Genomic DNA, 23,746 nt, shown 5'->3' on the forward strand with positions numbered 1-23,746 from the left:
AACTCCTGACCTCAGGTGACGCACCCACTTTAGCCTCCCAGAGTGCTGGTATTACAGGCCTGAGCCACCGCGCCCGGCCTGGTAAAATCCATTTTAACTAGGGTGAGATGATATCTCATTGTACTTTTGATTTGTTTTTCTCTGATTATTAGTGATGTTGGGCATTTTAAAATATATCTGTTGGCTGTTTTTACATCTTCTTTTGAGAACTGTCTATTCAGATCTGTTGCTAATTTAAAAATCAGAATTTTTTTTCTACTATTGAGTTGTTTGAGCTCCTGATATATTCTGGTTATGAATCCTTTGTCAGATGGGTAACTTGCAAACATTTTCTCCCATTCTGTGAGTTATCTCTTCACTTTGTTGCTTGTTTCCTGTGAAGCTTTGTAGCTTAATGTAATCCCACTTGTCTGTTTTTGCTTTAGTTGCCTCTGCTTTTGGGTCTTACACAGAAAAACCTTCACCCAGACAATGGCCTGGAGCATTTCTCCAGTGGTTTCTCCTCGTAGTTTCATAGTCTCAAGTCTCATATTTCTAAGTCTTTAGCCCATTTTTGATTGATTTTTGTGTATGGTGAGAGATGGGGTTTAGTTTCATTGTTCTGCATATAGTTATTCAGTTTCCCCAGCACCATTTATTGAAGAGATTGTCCTTTCCCCATTGTATGTTCTTGGCACCTTCGTCAAAGATGAGTTGGCTGTAAATGCATGGATTTATATCTGAGTATTCTGTTCCACTGGTCTTTGTGTCTGTTTTTATGTCAGTACCAGGCTGATGTGAGTATTATAGCATTTTGTTAATTTAATCTTTTTTTAGAGACAGGGTCTTGCTCTGTCACCCAGGCTGGTGCACAGTTGGCATAGTCATAGCTCACTGTAACCTTGAACTCCTGGGCTCAAGCGATCCTCCTGCCTCAGCTTCCAGATGGTTGGGACTACAGGTGTGTACTACCATGTCTGGCTAAATTTCCTTATTTTAATTTCTGTAGAGACGGGGTCTTGGTATGTTGCTTAGGCTGGGCTTGAATTTCTGGCCTGAAGCCATCCTCCCACCTTGGCCACCCAAAGTGACAGGATTATAGGCAAGAGCCAGTGTGCCTAGCTGTTACTGTAGCTTTGTAGTACATTTTGAAGTCAGGTAGTATGATGCCTCCAACTTTGTTTTTTTTTTTTTGCTCAGGATTGCTTTGACTGTTTGGGGTCTTTTGTGGTTTCAAATCCATTTTAGGATTTTTTTTACTGTTTTTGTGAACAATGCCATTGGTATTTTGATAGAGATTACATTGAATCTATAAATTGCTTTGGGTAGTACTGTCATTTTAACAATATTAGCTATTCTAATCCATGAGCATAGAATATCTCCATTTTTTGTCTGTTTTCTTCAATTTCTTTCATCATCGTTTTATAGTTTTCCTTGTATAGATCTTTTGCTTCTTTGGTTAAATGGATTCCTAGGTATTTTACATTTATTTATTTATTTAGAGACAGGGTCTCACTCTGTTGCCCAGGCTGTAGTGCAGTGATGCAATCTCAGCTCACTGGAGCCTCTGCCTCCTGGGTTCAGGCAATTTTCATGCCTCAGCCTCTAGAGTAGCTGTGATCACAGGCGCATGCCACCACACCCAGCGAATTTTTTGTATTTTTGATAGAGATGGGATTTCGTCATGTTGGCCAGGCTGGTCTTGAACTCCAGGTCTCAAGTGATCCGGCTGCCTCCACTTCCCAAAGTGTTGGGATTATAGGCATGAACCACTGTGCCCGGCCAGTATTTTGTATTCTTTGTAGCTATTGCAAATAGGATTCCTTTCTTGATTTCTTTCTCAGATTGTTCACTGTTAGTGTATATACATGCTACTGATTTTTGCATGTTGATTTGTATACTGCAATATTACTGAGTTTGCTCATCAGTTCTAACAGTTATTTGGTAGAGTCTTTAAGGTTTTTTTTTCTTTTGGTAATTTCAACTTTTATATTAGTTTTGGGGGGTACATGTGCAGGTTTGTTACCTGGGTATATTTCATGATGCTGAGGTTTAGGGTATGATGGATCCCATCACCTAGGTACTGAGTATAGTGCCCAATAGGTACTTTTTCAACCTTTGCCCCTCCCTTCCTCCCCACTCTAGGAGTCCCCAGTGTCTATTGTTGCCATCTTTAAGTCCATGAGTACCCATTGTACCCACTTATAAGTACCCACTTGAAGTGAGAACATGCAGTATTTGTTTTTCTGTTCCTACATTAATTAGCTTAGGATAATGGCTTGAATCTTTAAACTTTTCAAAGTGTAAGATCATATTGTCCATGAAGAAGGTGAAGATGACTTCTTCCTTTCCAATTTGGATGCCCTTCATTTCTTTGTCTGGCATAATTGCTCTGGTCCTCTGGAGACTTCCCATAGGCTTCTATTATAGCTGTTACCGTACCGTCCTATAATTATTTTAGTGTCTGCCTTTGTCCACGTTGCTCTCAGAGCCCCGTGATCATGCTGGGTTCATCTCCAGCTCCAACTCTGCCTGTGTAGGTTTCTTGAGCTGTCTTTCAGTGCCTTGTGAGACCAGGGTCCTGCAGATGCCACTTTGACAGAAAGTGCTGTGTTTTTCCTTTTGCAGGGCCTGATGTATCACGATGCCTCTCGCTGGGGCCTTACGCTTCAGACGTATGTGCAGCTCACCATGCTGGATAGGCATACTCGTCCTCAGGTATGTTTCAGAGGCTCAGTTTCAACCTTCCTAAACATTTTTTTCAGACTTGGGGTATGTGATTGCCAGGAAGGGAAACTTCACAAGGAAGCCAGGCTGGGCCTTCAGTGCTGTGCAGGCCTCTCTGTTTGGGGCCAAGGTTTCTGGATCCTGCAGCTCTCTGCTGGCCAGCCTCCAGTGCCCCCACCCACAAACCTAAGACAGCCAGGTGGACCCCTCTTGCCAGCATTCTGAGCTCACATCTGTATGATGTATCACATCTGTATGACGTATCACTGCTGCGCTCAATGCCTTTTAACTCAGTTCTTCTCAAAGTGTAGTCCCTGGACCAGCAACGGAAGCATCACCTGGAAACTTGTTAGAAATGCACATTTTCTGCTGGGCACAGTGGATCACGCCTATAATCCCAGCACTTTGGGAGGCCAAGGTGAGCGGATCACTTGAGCTCAGGAGTTCAAGACTATAAGGTCCAGCCCGACAGGGTTCTGTGAGCCACTCCCAGCTGGTGCGGAGACGAGAAATTGTAGAAATAAAAGGCACAAGACATGGAGATAGAGAAAAGAGAATTTGGGCCCAGGGGTCCACTGCTACCCAAATCGTGGAGATCAGCAGTGGCCCAGAATCCTGGGGCTCTCTCACTTTTATTGAATTGCAAATCTGGGGACAGGGTAGGTAGGGCGTGGTCTTGGTGGTTGGAGACTGTGGATAGGGCATGGCAGTGATAGGGTCAAGTACATCACATATCATTCAGGTAGAGGCTCAGGAATTTCTGGCACCCGAAGTAAGGTAAGGAGCATAATGCATCAGCACTTTTTCCATACTTATCAAGAAAGAACTAAAACATTAAGATTTATATTACTATTATTGATTATCTTTTCGAAGAAAAAAGGAACCAGATGCAAAAGCAGAACGTGAGAGTAGACATGGAACGTGACCACCGAAGCACAGCATCACATAGAGACAGTTAACCCCCAGATGTCTACGGGCCTGCCTGACAGTCATCAGGCCTACCACAAGAGCTTGAAGAAGGAGAGTTTTCTCCAGACTTCCCAAGGAAGGAGACATCTCAGCCATTTTAGACATCTCCTTCTCTAACTGGCTAAATGGGGCACTTTCACAGCGCTGGCGCTGCTGCACAGCCAAGGCGCCCTCCAGCAGCCCTTATGCGGGCGTGACAGAGGGCTTAAAGCATCTTGCCTTAGTGTCATTCATTTCACAATGTTGCCCCAGGTTCACACTTCCGACCTGAGAGGCATTAGTAAAAGAATTAAGATCACCTACGAATAACTAAGATCATATATGAATAACTAATAACTACTATGGTTATATTTCTAGTTACCTTTTTCTTCATTATTTATATGGAGATAGACTGAGGCCTTTTGCTCCTGCCTTGGCACTTACGGGATCTTCCCCCTACACAAGACCGGTCTGGCAAACATGGTGAAACCCTGTCTCTACTAAAAAATACAAAAATTAGCTGGGCGTGGTAATAAGTGCCTGTAATCCCAGCTACTCGGGGAGGCTGAGCCAGGAGAATCACTTGAGCCCGGGAGGCAGAGGTTGCAGTGAGCTGAGATTATGGCACTGTACTCCAGCCTGGGCGGCAGAGCAGGGCTCTGTCTCAAAAAAAAAGAATAGAAGAGAAATGCACATTTTCTGGTCATATCCCAGACCTGCTGAACTAGAATTTCTAGGGATGAGGCCCAGCAATCTGTGTTTTATCAGGCCCTCCGGGTGACTTGAATGTATGCTTTGTTTGTTTTCATATTTGAGAACCACTAATCTAACCTTCATGGGATCTGGCTCTTACTTCAAATTCTTGAGACAAAGAATCTGATTGCTTCAGCTTGGGTCAGGTGAACAACCCTGGTTCAATCAGGTGTTGGGGACATGACCCAGGGCACAAACATGGCTGCTTAGGCCTGTTCCATCAGTGAGGATGCATCTAGGGACAGTCACTTAGAAGAAAGGGGACTGAGGAGGTCCTGATCAGTGCTTCTGTTTCAAAGCTGTAAGCACAACCTATGATGCCAGGTTTAAGCCTCTTCATGAAGGAGACAGACTATCCCTACAGCCAATTAACATTGGCACAGCTGTGGGCTGGACAGTTCCATCCTGGTCTGGGTACCTGCAACAATCACTATTATTCTTTTGTAAGTCTGTCTTTTAAATTTGGAAGATGTGAGCGGGACCTTTTTGGTGAATAAGAATTTCCATCTCCCCAAATATCTGTCTAAATGACACAAATCCAGAAATTGGAAGATCTGAGGTTAGCGCATTCGCCTTTGCTAATTCGCTTTTCCTGGAGCAGACACTCAGTTGCAAACCTAAATTGTCTTTGCTAATATCTGAATAGGAGGGGACGAAAGCGTGCTCCTCTATTTAAGGAAATCTACCTCAGGAGGCAGACAGAGAAAGACAGACAGACCAGGAAAGATGAGCAGAAGGAGACAGGGATGAATGGCAAGCTAGGAAGTAAGGAAAGAGAAGATGAAAGAATGGAAAGAAAGATGATGGACAGAGAATGGATGAACAGAAGGACAGCAGGGAAAGGCAGGAAGTGCCTCGGTTATGGCTTTGAATCTGCCTTGAATATGTTGGTCCAGGTCCCATGGGTGCTGTGGGCCATGGCCAAGAGAGATTAGTGTTTGCCTGGTATCAAGGGTCAAGGTGGGTGCCTCTTGCTTGCTGGAAGAATGCTGGACAAAGGGCAAGATTGTCTGTGGAGGGTGTGAACATCCTGGCAGGGAGGGGCGCTGTCAGGCTGTCTTCCTCCCTCTCGGGCATCGTCCTTCCCAGTTTCTATGGGCAAAGCCCCCAGAACATCACCCCCACCCCGACCTTTGTGGGGCTGTACCTCATGCATGCGGTCCCTCCGCTTAAGCAAAGTCACCCTAATAGATCTGTGGTAGTCACTCCATGTTGCCTCAAGTGGACAGCATTGGACAGTTTTTCCAGTGCTTGGCCGTGTTCCAGTTGAGCCTCATCTCTCCCATCAAAGAGATGGCTGCTGCTGAGCCCTCAGCCTCGGCATTGCTGGGCCATGCATGCAGCTTTGGGGTGTGGGGCAGGTCAGGGTGGAAGGAGAACACAGCCTGAGCCTGGTGGCAGATATGGCTTCTCCACCTGGCAGGGGAGTGAGGAGGTCCTCCTGCCTCACTCTCTCTGCCCCCTTGATTCTCATATTCAGCAAAATCCACAGGCAGTGGGAGTAACAGACATTTTTCAAGGCCCCCTGGCTGTCTCCTCTTCCCCTGAGTTAGTGATTCTTTTTTGTTTTCCTTTAGATGTCATCTGTACGGTTGATGGAGAGGTCGATTCACAGCGCAAGATACATTTTTGTAGAAAACCTGTATAGAAGGTACTGTAGTTTGCATAATTGATAATTTATTAAACCACGAATTTTTCAAAATGAAATAGAAACTCGTTATTCGATTGACAGATACAGAGTACCCACTGTTTTCTTAGTTATCCATTGCCATAGCAACGTGGTGTAACAGCCACGAATCCTCATGGCAGACAGCTATCTGCATTCATTACCCAGTCGGCCAGGGTGGTCACCAGGCAACTCTGCTGACCTTGGCTGGGCTCAGTGAGATGTCTGGGGATCAGCCAATCTAGGATGGCCTAAGCAAGGGTGACTAGGAGTGGCTCATTGTTCTTCCTCTTGCCTGTCACCCTCCTGGGACCAGCAAACCAGCCCAGGTGTCCACTTCTTATGGTGACAGAGGGCAAAAGCAACAGCAGAGATGCAAGGACATATTTTTAGGCCTCTGCTCCAAGCTTGCTAATATTCCATTGGTCAGAGCAGGTCACATGAGCCGGGGTGGAAAGGTGGGAGGGTCCAGTGAGTTACACAGCATGGTGCAAGGCTATAGGGAAGGGTAGAGAGTTGAGTGAATCAGCCTACCACAGTGTGCATTACATTTATTGTGTTTTTCACTGAAAACTTCCCTCATGAGAGCAGACTGTTATATATACCTAGTTAGGGGGCTTCTGGTGGCCTGTCAGTGCCAAGGGCTCAGGCATGGGACCTTCCATCCCTGTGCTCAGAGACTGTTGATTTCTAGGGATCTTGGGGAAATGGGTTGCAGGCCCCACCTGTCCTTGATGTAAGCTTGGGATGCTGCTGTCCCTCCCTCACAGAGCTGTTCTGATGTCAGTGCCGGAGGCCCTTCCTCTCACTCTTATCTGTAGCTGTCTTCCTAAATGCTACTGTCTCCCAGTTCTCCCCCACCACCCTGTCTAGATAGGGCAAGCTCCTTGTTAGTCTTTGTTTTGTTTTTGGTTTTTGAGTCAGGGTCTGGCTCTATCACCCAAACTGTAGTACGGTGGCACAATCTCAGCTTACTACAATCTCCATTCCCCCAGGCTTAAGCCATCCTGCCTTCAGCCTCCCAAGTAACTGGGATTACAGACACACACCACCATGCCTGGCTATTTTTTTTTGTATTTTTAGACAGACAGGGTTTCATCATGTTTCCCAGGTTGGTCTCAAACTCCTGGGCTTAAGTGATCCTCCTGCCTCAGCCTCCCAAAGTGCTGGGATTACAGGTGTGAGCCACTGTGCCCGGCCCTCTTGTTATTCTTAATGACTACTTTCTGTTCGTTTTCTTTGTAGTATTTAAGACAATTATATGAAATTATTTAACCAATGATGACCTACAAAAATGGTAGTTTTACGTGGTTCAATTTAGTATATGTCTAATTGTTTATTGCACTGATCCCCACTGCCTCTGCCCACTGGACTGTAAGCTCCTAAGGGCGGGCACTGAGTTTGGTGTCCTTGCCTAGTGTGGACCCAGCACAGAGCGGGCTCCTGGTTGATTCTCATTAGCTACTGTTGGATAAGGGTACCTGTGGCTGTGCTTTGATCTCCAGCTCAACTTGTTCCTCAGGCTCTGACCCTCCACTGTTTTGCACGTTTCATTTGAGGGGCCACTAAAAAGGCTTCTTGTAGGAGCTCTTAGCTGCCATGGATCATCCCTTTGAGCCTGTGTCACCCCCCAAAATGAGAGCCTCTGCTCCAAATCCACTTAGAGCATCAGAGCAATGCTGTGGGCTCAGTGGCTGGCAGCCAAGGTGAGTCCTTGGTGGCTTTGCCCCCTGACCTCAGACTTCTTGTAGGCTGCAGCTTGCCCTCTTAGCAGGTGGCATTCCTGAACTTAGAACCCTGTCTTCATCCTACAACCTGGGTTTCCAAGTGTCCACTGCTAGGTTTATCCAGCCCTCTTCCCTCTTCAGCTCCTGCTCCTTAGAGCCTCATCCAGAGGAAGGACAGGCAAGACAGAAGAGAGGAGAGCGAGAGCAGAAGGGAGCCTCTGTGATGTTTGTATACTGCTCTGATGAGAACTGTAGCCCGAGGCGGAGGTTGCAGTGAGTTGAGATTGTGCCACTGCACTCAAGCCTGGGTGACAGTGGGAGACTCCATCTCAAAAGAAAAAAAAAACTGTAGCCCAAGGAACAGATGTTGGCAGTAGGGTGAAATTACCTGTGAACCTCACAGAGCAGCGCTGTGCCTATCTTCTCATCACATCCAGCTTGGCCTGTTCTGTGTGGGGCCAGTGACTCTTGTTGCTTTTTTTTTTTTTGAGATGGGCTTGTGCTCTGTCACCCAGGCTGGAGTGTAGTGCCATGATCATGGCTCACTGTAGCCTCAACGTCCCAGGCTCAAGAGATCCTCCCACCTCAACCTCCTGTATAGCTGGGACTATGGCACATGCCATCATTTCTGGCTAATTTATTTCTATTTTTTGTAGTGACAGGGTCTCCCTGTGTTGCCCACACTGGTCTCAAACTCCTGGGCTCAAGTGATCCTCCTGCCTCAGTTTCCCGAAGTATTGGGATTACAGGCATGAGCCTGATTATAGCCGTGCTCAGCCTGAGGGCTCTTTTTGAAGGGAGTAATTCTGGAATGGAATGACCAGAGGTTAAGGGGAGAGGGCAGAGTGTGGCATTTGACAGACCAGGGTTCTATCCTGGCTCTGAAGTTTGCTCTGTTTGTGAGCAAGACCAAGTTGCTACATTTCTCTGAGCCCATCTCTCACCTCTGATTCTTCTTATCCATCTCTGAAGCACCTTTGGACCTGCTGTCTCCTTCAAGTCTTAGGACCCTTTTGTGGGTCCTTGCCCACCTTGGTCTTTATGAATTTTTTCAGTTTCCTAATTCCACCCCCAAACCTGTAGGCCACCCAGCGCCAGGTAGATTTCCCCAGGAGCCGTTTGTGTGTGTCTTTGCTTGGCCCAGGTCACAGTTCCTGCTGATGGCCATGGGCTTTGGTAACTCACACCCTTGGTTCTGCGTCATCCTGATGTGTCAGTTCTGTATGTCTATGGTTGTGGCAGTGGTACAGATGACATAGGCCTCACCTGGAGCTGTTTTGTGGGTGGTTCAGGAAGAGAAAAGAGCTTTTAATTTTTTAGCTCATTTCCTGCCCTGATGACTTTATATTTATGTTTCCCCCCGCCCTCCCGGAATGCATGGCCTCTGTGGTCAGGATTTCTGTGGAACAATGAACCACAGAAGAACCTTACAGTATCCTTGTTTCTGTTCTTGGGATCTAATTATTTTAAGTTCATATGGCTCAGATTCCCAGGAAGACCTTGTTGGGTCCTTGAGATCCGTCACTGGGATCTTTCGAAGCCAAAGGCTGTCAGTGGGCATGTGGCCGTGGGTACTCCAGAGGCTGCTGGGAGCACTGTGGTTGCCTGGAGGGCTAGGTCACCCACCATGGTCTCCAGGGAGATGAGAAAAGGCGGTGTTCCTCGGACACTTTCACTGGAGTCCTCCAAAGGCAAGGCTTTCCAGAGGAAAGCCTCCTGCAGCTCTGCTACCTCATCCTCCCAGCCCCTGTGGTCCAAAGCAGCCACCTGCCAATAACCCAGAAGTTTCTTGGAGTCTCCTCTTTTAACCTAGAATTTGTTTGAATTTTGCATTTTCCTCCACAATATGTTCTTAAGTTTATATCTAAAAATAATAATTTACATACTTATCATTGAGGACAGTGGCTGTATGTATGAAACACCATGCTTAGCATATGGCCTGGAGTTCCCACTCCCTCAGCCACATACCCCAGAGTCCCTAAGCCCATCCAGGAGGCAGAGAACTGAGCCATAGGGGCATTGAAAACACCTTCCCAGGGCAAGTGATTCACTTGTGAACTGCACCTGCTTATGTGGAAACTGGGGCATCTGCTCTCAGGTTAAGAGACAGGGCAGGGACCCATGGACAGGAGCTGAACTTATTGTCTGGTTGTTGACCTTATTGGCCAGATAAATAACTGAGAAAGGATTACAAAGCCAGCGCTCCTTCCTGATTGGGCAGGAACTAACCACAGGAGGGAAGGCTGTTCTGCACCCTGCTGTATGGGGGCAAGCAGTGAATGAGGAAGTGGCAGGAGGCATCTAGATTTCTCTCATCAAGGCCAAAGGCTTCAGGGCCCACTGGGGCCCCCAAAGCTGAGAATCCAGAGGTACTAGCCCCGGGGTGGGGGGACTCTGCCTCTTTCCAGGCAGGCCTTACTCTAGGCTTCTCCCACAACCCCCTCTGCATCTTGTTTATGAGCAGGTTCCGCTTCAGCAGCACTCAGGTGGGGCTTGAGAGGCCACTATTCTAGCAGATGCCCAGGTGAGACCACATTCCTACTGGTCCAGAATCACACTTTGAGGAGTAAGGGCCTCAGAAGAAGGTGGCAGAGCTGGGCATAGTGGCTTATGCTTGTAATCCCAGCACTTTGAGAGGCAGAAGGAGAAGGATCACTTGAAGCCAGGAGTTTGAGACCAGCCTGGGCAACAAAGGAAGACCCCCCCATCTCTACAAAATAATGTAAAAATTAGCTGGGCCTGAGTGGTGCACACCTATAGTCCCAGCTACTCAGGAGGCTGAGACAGGAGAACTGCTTGAGCCCAGGAGTTCAAGGCTGCAGTGAGCCATGATCATACCACTGTACTCCAGCCCAAGTGACAAGTGACACTTTGTCTCAAAAATAAAAGTCCCACAAGTGGGACTTTGTCTCAAAAATAAAAAAAGCTGGTAGCCAGGTGGTCCACAGGGAGCCCTCCATCCTAACACCTAGACCCTTTCCCCCAGAGTTATGATGCTGGGGCTTCCTTGGGGCTTCATTGGACTTTTGGGGGTCATAAGAGCAAGGGCCCTGGCCTGAGGGTTGTCTTTGGGGCTGTGGTGAAAAGTTCTGCACAGTGCCGGATTTCCTGTTTCCTGTACCTAGCCTGTGGTTTGTTAATTTCACATTTGTTGCTTCGTATTTGGGTTGGCAGGGGCTGTCTTGNTTCTTATATATATATATATTTTTTGAGACGGAGTTTTTCTCTTGTTACCCAGGCTGGAGTGCAGTGGCGCCATCTCAGCTCACCACAACCTCCGCCTCCTGGGCTCAAGCGATTCTCCTGCCTCAGCCTCCCGAGTAGCTAGGACTACAGACATGTGCCACCATGCCCGGCTAATTTTTCTATTTTTAGTAGAGACGGGGTTTCACCATGTTGACCAGGATGGGCTCGATCTCTTGACCTTGTAATCCACCCACCTCGGCCTCCCAAAGTGCTGGGATTACAGGTGTGAGCCACTGCGCCCTGCCTTATCTTTGTTTTTAAAGTTTCTGGGTTTATTCCTAGGCCAGGAGTCGGGCAGCCACAGGACAAAGTGAAAAGTATTTTTAGCCAGAGCCACAGAAGGGATGAAGGGAAGGAAGAATAGAGCTTGGCCACTCTCCGGACAGCTCCAGCTTCCCTCGATGCAGGGGTCATCCACGACGAAGTATTACTGAGAAAGTAGATGTGGGCTTTGTTTGTTTGTTTGTTTGTTTTTGAGACAGAGTCTTGTGCTGTTGATCAGGCAGGAATGCAGTGGTGCGATCAATCTCAGCTCACTGCATCCTCCACCCCCAGGTTCAAGTGATTCTCCTGCCTCAGCCTCTGAGTAGCTGGATTATAGGTGCCCACCACCACACTAGCTAATTTTTGTATTGTTAGTAGAGGAGGGGTTTCACCATGTTGGCCAGGATGGTCTCAAACTCCTGATCTCAAGTGATCTGCCCGCCTCAGCCTTCCAAAGTTCTGGGATTATAGGCGTGAGCCACAGTGCTTGGCCAAAGTAGATGTTTTTAAATGCAGATTATTGTCCTTGCTACTGCTTATGCAAAATGTAGCATAGAACCAAGTTTGGCTGAGTCCTTTGCCCATACGTAGAATAAGATGTCTTCGTTCCCACCTGCAGGGAGTTTAGCCAGGTACTGGGAACCACATGGTGGCATGTGGGGTGTGAGCTCCTGCCTGGGAGCTTGTGTTTTGTCACTCCCTGGATATTCTGGGAAAAAGCTTCCCAAAGTGCCATGATGGGGAGCCCTTCACAAGATGGGGAGCCCCATGCTTGAGGCAGACACAGGAGGAGCCAGGCAGAGTTTCTAGGAGGAAATACGGTTAGAACAGTGCCCACTGTGCCCCACATCACTGAGAGTAATGGAAATTAGACTTCTGTTTCCTCACTCAGCTCAGCAACTGGTCAGTCAGTCCTCCAGGATCCCCCAGACCCTTCCGGCACATGGTTCCAGTCATGGAAAGGTTTTCCATAGGTCTGCCCTAGTGGCCCTGCCCATGGGAGGCCACCCCACCAAGGACCCCTTCCGAGAGCATAGGGAAGGGAGAGGCTGCCCCTCAGTCTGCACCAACCCTGTGGGGAAAGCCTTTTGTTCAGCTGTGCTGGGGGTGGGAATGGGAGGCCCCTGTGACCACCTGGACCTGATTCCCAGGGGAGTCATGGGGGCAGAGCCACCAGAGTCTCTCAGCCCGAGAGACCCCCATGGGTGTAACCCGTCCCCATGTCTCCATGTGCGGACCTCCATGTACTGTGCCTGTTTTGTGGTGGTGGTCGGTTTGGTTTTAGTGAACACCATGCTTCGTGTGTTCTGAACTGTGGTTCAGTTCCATGTTCCTATCCATGGGCACCCTCCTAGCTCTGGGATTGGACAGAATCTCCCTCGAGCTGTGCAGATGCATGAGAGGTCCTCCAGTGTCTAGTCTGGCCTTGGAGTCTTGGGAGAATGTCCCATGGGCAGTTTAGCTTCTCCTCACATTGCTGCTAACTGGCCCACCCCCTCGGTGCTGCTGCTTCTGTGCCCTCAAGCCACGAGTTTGCTGGAGTAGGGGAGAAGCTAATCAGCACCTTCCTCATTGCAAATCCTCATTTACTTAGAGCCAATTTTGTTCTCAGTCTTCTTTTTCCAGAAAAGGAAAATAAGTCGAGAGAGAGTGGTTTGGTTTCTTAAACATCAAATATTCGGAGCTGAACTACCTGAAACCCGACTCAGGGTAGCCTGAACAATGAGTTGTCATCAACTCCCAACGGATGGCTGAATTGGGTGCCTTTGGCCCAGTTTCTCTACATTTTCCTACTCTGTGTCCTGTTCATGTCCTCAGTGTGATTCTCTCAGGGTGACAATGTAGTTGCGGCACACTGGGCTTCTCACTCACTGGTTGGAGTAAGGGTAGATATCTTGCTAGTGGCTTTTCCCTAAGTGTGCAGAAGTATCTTTTCTGTAAGTCCCTGCAAGCCTCCCTCACGCCTGCCCAATCCAAATCTGGCCCCTGGCTGGGGGAGACCCTGCACTGATTGACTTATCTTGGCTTCCCGAACCCATCTCTGGAACCAGGGGAGATGATTTCTCTTAGACCGATTGTGCTCACCCTAAAGCTTGAAAGCTTGGGGTGGGATCAGGTTTCCCTGAAGCCCTTGGGTCTGTGGATGGGCCCTGAATAAAGAATGGGCTACTTTTAAGGAGGTAAGAGGAAAGGAGGCAGGGAGGCAGCCTGTGGGCCCAAAGTCATCACCTGAACTTTTGGTACCTGAGTTTTGATGGCTGGGAGTCTTCTCTGCAATGCTGTAGGATTTTCTTCCCACTCCTGCCGCCTCCCCTTCCCGACGCAGCTTCCCCAGATTTTCTGGGAGTCCTGGCAGTCCCACAGATTGGTCTGCCCTGGTCTCTGTGCTGCAGTCTGCTCAGGCCCGCCTGCTGTTCTCCATCCACTCTCCCACTCCTGTGTCAAATGCTCTTTTCTGCTGAGGACATGGTGGTGGTCTCCAGGACTAGGGGAGAATGTCCCTCTCCAGTTGGTGCCATGCCTCGCTGTTAGGGCCCCAAGACAAGGCTGCTTGTGCTCTTGGTCTCCCAGAGTGCCTGCCTCACTTTTCCAGCCTCTTACTCCTTCCATCCTCATCCACTCGTGAGACTGGAGTCACCCCTCCCCACCCCCTCCCTACCCTCTCCCCACCCCCTCCCCACCGGGAGCTTCCCACTGCACATGGCTCAGGTATGGCCACTCTCCCATGGCCAGTCTTGCCAAATCCAGCTCTGAGCCGATCCCACATGGCGCCACTAGTAAAATGGAGGGTGTTAAAAGAGAGAATTCCTCTGCTATGCCTGTGAGGGTCATGTGCCCTCCAGCTGTGACCATTCCTGTTGTCTCTTTTCTGTTGATTTCCTCTCAGGGCACAGGAAACCCACAGGAATACCTGGAATAGATGCCAGATCTCATCTTCACCCTGGTTCTTCCTTCCTTCCCACTTTCTTGCCTTCTTTTCTTTCTTTTAAAGTTAACATTTAAAATACGTAATAGGCTGGGTGCAGTGGCTCATGCCTGTAATCCCAGCACTTTGGGGGGCTGAGGCAGATGGATCATTTGAGGTCAGGAGTTCGAGACCAGCCTGGCTGACATGGTGAAACCCCGTCTCTACTAAAAATATGAAAATTTAGCTGGGCATGGTGGCACACACCTGTAGTCCCAGCTACTTGGGAGGCTGAGGCAGTAGAATTGCTTGAACCTGGGAGGTGGAGGTTGCAGTGAGCTGAGATAGTGCCACTGCACTCCAGCCTGGGTGACAGAGTGAGACTATGTCTAAAAAATAAAATATGTAGTAATGCTTCCCAACCCCCATTGCTGATTTGAGAAGTAATGTGTAGTTAAAATTTGGAAAGTACAAAAAGATATAAAGAAAAAAAGAAAAGTCTCACATAGTCCTGCAGCTCAGAGAAAAGCACTGTATGTTTTGATGCCTTTCTTTCCCGCCTTTTCAAGACCCATTGGTAAATACTTTTGGAAATGTGGTTGGGGTATATACGGCTTTAGATCCTGTTGCTTTCATTGAGCGTTAGATTTGAAATTTTCTATGCCATTAAATATTATTTTGCAATATCATCCTTCAGTTACTGCATGAATTTTCTGTTATATAGATTTACCAAGACTTAGTTTTTTATTGTTTTAAACAGTGCCACAGTAAGCATCTATGATTATTTTCATAAAATAGTTTTTTTGTTTTGTTTAAGCCAGGGGTCCCAGTCTGTTGCCCAGGCTGGAGTGCAGTGGCATGGTCATGACCCACTACAGCCTTGAACCCCTGGGCTCAAGTGGTCCTCCTGCCTCAGCCTCCCAAGTAGCTGGGACTATAGTTGTGTGCCACCACACCTAGCTAACTTTTTTTGTAGACATGGGATCTCTCCATGTTGCCCAGGCAGGTCTTGAACTTCTGACCTCAAGTGATCCGCCCATCTCACCCTCCTAAAGTGCTGGGACTACAGGCATGGGCCACCACCCTGGCCCACAAAATACGTTTCTAGTAGTGAAATTGGTTTGCTGATTCATTGCCCAACCTGAGCGCTGTCTCTGTTCTCAGGTGATGAGCTTTAAAGTCCTTTTCTCCACTTAGAGTTCCAATCCCAGGTGAATTCTCCCATCACTCCATGCTGTGGCCCTTGCAGCATTGTGCCATCAGCTGTGTACAGGCAGCAGGAGGTTGGGAATGCTTAGGGTCCTTGTCACTGCATGTACAATATTGCCTGGATCACACTGTGCCCTGGCACCCTTGGTGGCTCCCTTTCAGTGAGAGCCACCTTTGGTGAATAAGAGCCACTCTTAGGTGAATAAGCCCTCACAACTCGCATTGCAGCGGGAAGATGCCAGAAGTGGACTATATAGTTCTGTCGGAATGGTTTGACTGGATCTTGAGGAACATGGACATATCCATTGATTTGATAGGTAAGATGCACCCCTCCCACCTCCCTCTCTGGTCTCTCTCCTGGGCCCCTTGAGGATGTGCTTGGCTGGGCCCCAACCCTTGGGGGCAGTGGGTGAGGCACTTGCCCTCGGAGATTCCTTCCCCACGAGAGTTCAGCCTTCTCCCTGAGGGCAGACAGGATTCAGGGCTTCTGGTCTTTCATGGGGAAGAACCCTGGCCTGTGTTCTTTAAACTTCCCTCCCTGGCTCAGCTACTTTCAGACCCAAATCCACTGTGATCTGATGGGATTTTCTAGTTTGTAAAGGAGTGGGAAAGACAGAGCCTGGATATTCATTGAGACCTCCCAGGTGTGAGGCCTGTGCTGAGCTCTGTCTATAAACAGAATCCCATTCAGCCTCAGAATGATGCCACGGGACTGGTGACACAGAAAGAGAATGACAGTCGGGGCCTAGGGTCAGTGGTCAAGCTGAGAGCTGGCCCTCCCTGCCTCCTGCTCGAGTTGTGCAGACCTTCCTCCCACCCTTGCCCACGTGTCTGCCTTTCCTGGCCTTGGCCTTTGCTTCCAAGCTGTGAGTAGAGTCCTGAGAGCCACGTATCCTTTTAACCTCAGTTTACCTTCGGACCAATCCTGAGACTTGTTACCAGAGGTTAAAGAGGAGATGCAGGGAAGAGGAGAAGGTCATTCCACTGGTAAGAGGCCTCTTCAACTTGGTTAAAGATGAACTGGGAAACCACCCTGTCCAAGCCTGGCTTCCTCTCCTGTCCCCACTCCCATGAGATCATTGTGCCGTTGTCTGCAGAGAGAGAAACAGGAACCAAGTGTATCAGAGGCTGAACTGTAACTTACTGTTTGGCTGGAGACCCACGTGGATGTCCAGATCTGCTTGGCTTCCTGTGGTCTGTGACTCACGATTTGGCAACCCTCCTGCTTGGAGGCATTCCTCTCTCTACCGCCCCCTCCCCATCTTGGCAGCACCCAGGCTTGTCTGTTCTGCCTCCTGAAGATTGCCTGGACTTGTGCTCTCTGGGTCCTCCCTAGAAAGAATATGAGTTCCAAGAGGGCAGGACCAAGCCCTCTCGCACACTGCTGCATCGCTAGTGCTTAGTGCAGTGGCCAGGCGTGCAGACAGTGTTTATGCTCAGTAGCATTTGCACAGTGGAGGGATGCCATGCTTTTCTCAACTCTGCTTGGGCCACATTGACTCTCATGGGGACTTTCCAGTACAGACCTGGGCTGTGCTTCTCATCTTGTCCTTCCCTCCTCACATCTCCCTCCAAAATCCGGCCTCCAGGCTGCCGCATGGCTGATATATCCAATACTCAACACCACGCGTGCAATTTCCCAGCCCAGAACCCTTCAATGCCTTGCTGCTGGCTAGAATGCAGTCCCCACTTTATAATATGGCTTATGACCTGGCCCCAGCTGCCTCTCTGGCATTATCTCCTTCCATTCCCTCCTTCTATGCTTTGGCTATAAGGAACTAGTTGTGGCCATACACAGACATGCACACGCACTGTGGAGTTATGCAAATGTGCCTCTGCAGAGTCATTTCCTTTGTCTTTAAAGTGTAACTCAGATGTGACCTCCTCCAGGGAGCCTTCCCTGACCCTCCTTCCATCGTAACCTCCCACCCCCACCCCCTGGCTTTCTGTGATCATAGCCCTTAGGACAGCATACTGACACTATTTGTTTATACCTTTGTAGGTATAAACTGACACTATTTGTTTATACCTTTGTAGGTATAAACAAATATACCTTTGTACAAAGGTATAAACAAATAGCGTCAGTATGCTGTCCTAAGGGCTGTGATAGCATAGGCCACAGAGGGAATAAGCTTTTTAAGATTGGGCCTTATTCCCTCTGTGTCCTCTGCATGTGTCTCGGGGCCTGGCGCCTAGTAGTTGCTCAGTTAGTATTGAGCTGAATGCCCCATGTGAGAAGCTGCCACTGGAGGGAGGCAGATGCTGGGCAGGTGTTCAGTGGAGTGTTGGGGGCTCAGAGCCCAGGATGGGCTAGACTGTCCCGGGGAGGCCTATCCAACTCCAGAAGCCCTGCCCAGCCTTGTTTTTCCCTGGTGCCAGCACGATGCAATTCCTGCCACGAAGGCCCAGGCCTCACTCTGGGCAGCTCCTTCAAAATCCTTGAGGCAAGAGTGCTAGGAGGATGGAGTGCCAAGCCGTTGTCTTAAGGGTTTGACGGGGTCCATGGGACACATCTAGCTCCTGTTGCCAAGGGAGGGCTTGGCAGTGGATGAAAAGGCAGTTGCAGAGTTGACACGAGAGCCTCTGGGATGGCGAGTGGAATCTGTGTGAGGAACCAACCTGCTCTGTGCCTGGGAGAGTGCGCGCATCTGTTCTGCCTGGCGTGCAGGCCCCATGGCTCGGGAGAGGCTGTGCCCCTTTTCCCTTGGGTTCCGCCGCATCATGCTTTCTGCAGTTGGTGGTCTTTATGGTTTCAAGGGTCTACAGGTTGCAAGTTGTTGAGGGGATAGACGGGCAAAGGGTGAGGGTCACATCCTCTTGGTGGCAAGAAAGAGAGGTTTAGAGGCTGCCCAGGGCTGGACCCCTGCCTGAAGGAACTGAGGCTCTGTTGCTGCCGAAGTGGCGGTAAATGGGAGAAGCCAGGTGTGGGTCCTGCCTTTTGCCTTGGCTTTGATTCAGGCCAGGGAAAGGGCCAGTGTTTGTGCCCATGAACCCCCAGTGGAGCAAAGCAGGGTGACTGGTGACACTTCTGCTATTGTTCTGCTCATCCTGGCTGCCGAGTGTGCAGCTGTGGCTGCTGCTGTCCACGTGAGCCAGGTTTGCCCTTGCAGGGTTCCTTTTTCCGAGTCACTGCCCATGGTCATTGAAAACTGCCCTCTCTCTCTGCTTGAGACCCTTGGTGGGCTGGGTCTGCTGCGCCCACTCCGGCCAGACTGCTTGTGTGTTTCCCTGTCAGGAATACCTGGAAGCAATTCACCATCTCCATGAGGAGTGGCTCATCAAAGGCAGCCTTTTCCCCGTGGCAGCCCCTGTTCTGGTAAGTCTCCCTTACAGGGTATGAGACTGTTCTAGAAAGAGGAGTGACATGAGGAATGTCCGCCACCTTGCAGTTGGGGGAGGGCACAGTCCTCTAGAGTTTGACACCTTCAAAGGAGGAAGGTGAGAAGGCTGGTCCTCTCTCTCCCAGTTCCTATTTCTGGGCTGAGTCTCAGAGTGAGTTGGCCAGACCTGAGGGAAGGCGATCTGTGCCAGTGCCATCACACCTGGTAGTTGTCACTGATCCAGCATCTTCAACCAAGACTCTAGACCTGGGTTTCAGTTTTCACCATTTGGAATGGTGGTTCCTTTGATGTGACTTTCCTTCTTCTGTGGATGTCACAGAGCCTCATTTCACCTTTGTTTGGTGATGCAGTCATCAGAAGGAATGTGAGTGTCTGGTCTGGGCTGTCACACAGTGATGCCCTTAGGAAGTGCTGCGGTGTGTGGAACTGTCTGCCTTGCCCACTAATGTCTCTGCGTTCCTGTGTTTGCTTTTTACAGTAACCCGCCTTTCTCTTGCTGCCACGTGTCATCTCTGACTGACACTGATGTGTCTGTCTGTCAGAATTTCCTCACTTCCCTATATCCTTGTTTTCCAGTTTGCTGTTTCCAGATTTTTTTTTTTTTTTCAGATTTCTTTACTCAGACATACGTACAGTGACCCAGATGCTCCCAAGAAATGTGGAGTCTGGGGTCCCTCCAAGCCTTGATTGGGAGGAACCTAAGGTGGTTACATATGCAACATGGGATGGGCTACGAGGCAGGGCTGTGCATGAGCTTTGGTGCGTGGCCACAGGAACATTGTTTGGGCTCATATACTTCTGCTTACAGCTCTTGCAGGCAGTGAGGTTGCCACAAAGTGAGGTATTACTGTAGTAGTTTTTTGTTTGTTTGTTTTTGAGACAGAGTCTCGCTCTGTTGCCCAGGCTGGAGTGCAGTGGCATGATCGCGGTTCACTGCAACCTCTCCCCCCTGGGCTCAAGTGATTCTCTTGCCTCAGCCTCCTGAGTAGCAGGGACTGCAGGTGCACACCACCATGCCTGGCTAATTTTTTATGTTTTTCGTAGAGACGAGGTTTAGTCATGTTGGCAAGGCTGGTCTCAAACTCATGGCTTCAAGTGATCTGCCTGCCTTGGCCTCCCAAAGTGCTGGGATTACTGGTATGAGCCACTGCACCTGGCCTACTGTAGTAGATTTTTAAATAAGTACAGTTTATTTTTCTCCCTTATTATATAACAAAAGGAGGATAGAAAGTGATGAGGGGAAAAAAAATCATTCATGAACTTACAGGGTCTCACTATGTTGCCTAGGCTGGTCTCAAACTCCTCGGATCATATAATCTTCAGGTCTCAGCCTCCCAAAATGCTTGGATAATAGACATGAGCCACCATATCTGGCCCTTGTAGTACATTCTTAAGTGAAAACCTCATTGGAAATGTAGATTGCTCTAGAGCTGAGAGCTATTTGGCCCTAACCTTCCTTTTTTATCTGCCTGCAGCCTTCTCTGCCCCTCCCTGCCTCCTACTGCCTGCTTCCATCTCTCCTTCTCTAGCTGTGAAGGGAGGATGCTGCTGAGGTTAGTGTAGCCCCGTGACCCCTGTGTCTAATTTCCAGGTGATTGAGGCTGACCACCACATGGAGAAGATGTTAGAACTCTTTGAACAAAATCGGGATCGAATATTAACTCCGGAGAATCGGAAGCATGGCCCATAGGATGTGAAAGGTCTATGGATCATGTCCGAAAAATGCCCGCAGCTGCCAAGTTAGCTATTAGGAGCGATCTGGAAAAACTTGCTCCCAGGAGGGCTTTGTGTCTGGCCAGCTTGATTTTCCTAATGGTCTTGTCTCCTTTGCAAGTGTCTTGTCATGAGCCTCTGGCCCTTGTGGGTAAATGACAAATGGGACCAATGGGTTTGCCGAGCCTGCAGCCTCACATTCGCCCCCTCTCCCAGTGGCTTTGCACTGCTGAGTCACTCGTGAAGCCTTTAGGGAGAGCACCTGTTGTGTACCTGACCTCACGCTTAAGCTGTGTACCAGTTGTCTCAACCTTCAGCAGGAGGCCGAGGTAGGAGTCTTATATCCTAGCTCAGAAAGGTTGAGGGGCTCCCCAGGGATCACATAGCCAGTGTGCAGTGAAGCCGGCGCCATTCAGACTTTCAGCCAACTCTACAACTTTCCCTCGCCCTGTGCTCCCTCCTGAGAGCTGTTCCTTATCACCCTGCCTCTTCCAGTGGAGGCTCTCTTATGTTTCCGGGGAGAGCTAGCAGTGTGTGGAGCTGGTATCATTTTCTCAATATTGAGCACTTCCCAAGGACAGTCAGCATTTCTAGACTTCCACAAAATTGTGCTGCATTTGGCTGGAGCCCGGTGTTCAGTGGTTTCCCTGCTGAGGCTGCAGCAGCCCTGTCTGCCATGTCTTCATATGGACTTTGAGGACCTTATTAGATTCACGTGCTGGCTCCTGAATGGTGCTGGGTCTCCTTGGTGGTGAAGGTCCTGCTTGAACTGCTGTCGTCTCCATGTCAGGGAAGTCACTTTTGGTTTGTGGCTGGGTGGCCCAGAGCCAAGCTGGGGCAAGGGGTAGCTAGCCCTGGCTTCCGAGGCTCCCTTCCTGTCTTGTGTCCTTGTATAAGGAGCTTTGCTCTTGGAGTTACTGACAGTCTGTGGCCCAAGGGAGAGACACAAGTGGACTTAAGTCTTTTTGAAATGTTGTTTCATCCAGAGGAATGCCTCGAGCCATAGAGCCTGAAATCATCTTTGTTGGTTCAGAAAATACCTTAGCTTCACTCAGCTGGAACTGCATTGAAGGCACAGCTGATCCTTGGATCAAACAGAAAACAAGAAAAAGAAAGAAGATTCCCTTTGGGGACAGTCTGGAAAGTTGGTATTTGCAAGTAAAGGCTCTGGAAGCTTTGCTGGTCCTGACTCTTTGAGGTGGGCAGAGACAGTTTCAAGAAGACTGGCTGCAAACCCCGGGAAGGATTAAGGCTCGACTCTGGAGAAACAGGCCACAGCCTCTCAGAGTAGCTGTAAATAGAGGTAGCAAGGCCACTCCCTGACCCCTGTGAGTGTGGGCACCTGTGCATGCGATGCTGTGACTCTACAGAGGTGCCAAGTGCCCCTGCTGGGCCAGTCCCAGAGAGTTAAGAGGTCAAGGCCTCCAACTCCTGGTCCTTCCTGTTTAGACCAATTCTTGTGCCACTGGCAGGATGAGAGGCAGCAGCCAGGTCGGAGCTGTGTCCAGCAGCACCTGTAGCCCACAGGCTGCTCGACACATGTAGCTAGAAAACTGGGGAAGGCGGAACCTTTGCTACTGGGAATCTTGACGTGTGGGGTCTCTCTTTGAGAATTTGTAAATGAACAGTCCAATATTTTCCTTTGGCTCAATTTGAGCATCCATTTTGGGGGAAATGTGATTTCTCTTTCTGTCCCTGTCTCTTTTTTTGCCCAAGGCATAATTTCAAGACGTTCTGAGAACATGCACCCGTGATTTTTCTCTTGCTCCGTGATACAAAGCAACTCCTTCCTTCACCTAAGCCCTGTTGTTGATTTTGAAGTGCTTCCTAGGCCAGTGGTTTTAGTTCCTGCCAGCATCCTTTTGCCAGTAGAGTAACAAGTTTTTATTTTTCAAACCCCATGTTTCCTAACATGGAATGTAAGGGTCCAAGAAGAGCCTGCTGTCCTCCCTGCCCTCCACCTTGGAGAGGAGGCTGGGTGCATAAGCAGTGGCCAGGGCAGGTCACAAAAACCTCCCAGCCTAGAGACCACACCTGAAACAGCTAGGACTGCTGTCCCCTGTGGCAGGCAGAGCTGATTGGGGCAGGGGTCACAGAGAAGTCATAGATAACTACTGTGGACCAGGTGCCCAGAGGGGACACCCAGGGCAGTGATGTTCCAGATGTGTCCCCCACCTCATCCCTGCTGTGAGACTGGAGTTCCATGGGGACGTGAAGTCAGTACACCCCGGAGCTGCTCAGCTGCTCTGCCTCGTTGACTTTTTAAAAATGTTGCACATCATATACGTTTTCTTTCAGTTAGCATTTATTCCAGTTTTAAGCTTTTTGATTGTACATGTAAAATATATGATTATAAATATTAAAAAAATATCTTATGTATCTGTTTTTTTTTTTTTTTTTTTTTTTTTGAAACTAGATAGAAATCTATTTCTCTTTTACATAAAGGAACTGTGTAGGGGGGGGGTGGTCCAGGGCTTTGTGGTGGCTTGGTGGCCATCGGGGTCCCAGGATCTTTCCACCTTTCTCTTCTGGTTCTACCTCCTGGCTCCTGGCTTCCTTCGTGTGGGACCTGACTGTCCAGGAGGAGGCTGGAGTTCCTACTCTGGCCACGATTGGCATCAGAGCCCACTGCTCCCCATTCATACTTTAATCCAGATGCTAACAATGTCCCTTTCCAAGGCTTAACTAGGATAAGCTGGCAGGTTCCTACAGGGCTTTGCTAGAGGCCCTGGGAGGTGGGGGAAAGGCAAGAGGGCAGTGCATACCCACAGACTGAGTCACATGACCTGGCATCAGCACTGCAGGGTCCCCTGGGCCTCACCTCCCTCTCCCCTCTACTCCCACATCACCCCACCCTCACCCTCACCATCCCCATTCCATACCATAATGTCCCTTGTTAGGCCTAACCCTGTGAGGACCGAAACCACCTCGTCCTTGTTTCGATGACATGAGTGACTGAATTTACAAATGAGTGAATGTGGACCTCTGGAAACATGTTACCCAGCTTGTTTTTGTCTTTCACTTGCTCTTTCTGCCCCTTTCATTTCTGTAGGAGCCCTTCACCTAGATGAGACGTGTCCCCCTGCCTGGGGAATGTATCATTCAGAACAATCTTCCTGCAGACTTGCACCATTAGACCTGGGGGACGGTGGTGCCATTTAAACCTCAGAGCAGGTAAAAGGCGGTCTTGAAATCTGTCTACCCACAGGGTGCTATGGAATCTGAATCACTTCTGTTTTCCTGGAGCCCTGGTGTGGGGAGCTTCCTC

The 23,746-nt window shown here is 49.1% G+C and overlaps 1 protein-coding gene across 4 annotated transcripts in view; it reads left to right on the forward strand.

Annotated features, from left to right (window-relative positions):
* The window catches only part of TK2 (thymidine kinase 2), a 38,233-nt gene extending 15,387 nt beyond the window's left edge, over positions 1 to 22,846 (forward strand). For 2 of the 4 annotated variants that reach the window (XM_017508032.2, XM_037731161.1), the window contains 6 exons: positions 2,608 to 2,697; positions 5,985 to 6,058; positions 15,653 to 15,741; positions 16,332 to 16,411; positions 18,660 to 18,740; positions 20,357 to 22,846. In XM_017508032.2, the coding sequence (XP_017363521.1) occupies positions 2,608 to 2,697; positions 5,985 to 6,058; positions 15,653 to 15,741; positions 16,332 to 16,411; positions 18,660 to 18,740; positions 20,357 to 20,455 (513 nt within the window). In that variant the 3' untranslated portion in view covers positions 20,456 to 22,846. Of the gene's footprint in view, positions 1 to 2,607; positions 2,698 to 5,984; positions 6,059 to 15,652; positions 15,742 to 16,331; positions 16,412 to 18,659; positions 18,741 to 20,294 lie in introns of all 4 variants that reach the window. The other 2 variants (XM_017508034.2, XM_017508033.2) reach the window with 2 other exon arrangements.
* Positions 22,847 to 23,746: the final 900 nt, after the last annotated feature.

This window comes from Cebus imitator, unplaced genomic scaffold, assembly GCF_001604975.1.
Source record: "Cebus imitator isolate Cc_AM_T3 unplaced genomic scaffold, Cebus_imitator-1.0 Scaffold385, whole genome shotgun sequence".
Lineage (NCBI taxonomy): Eukaryota > Metazoa > Chordata > Mammalia > Primates > Cebidae > Cebus > Cebus imitator.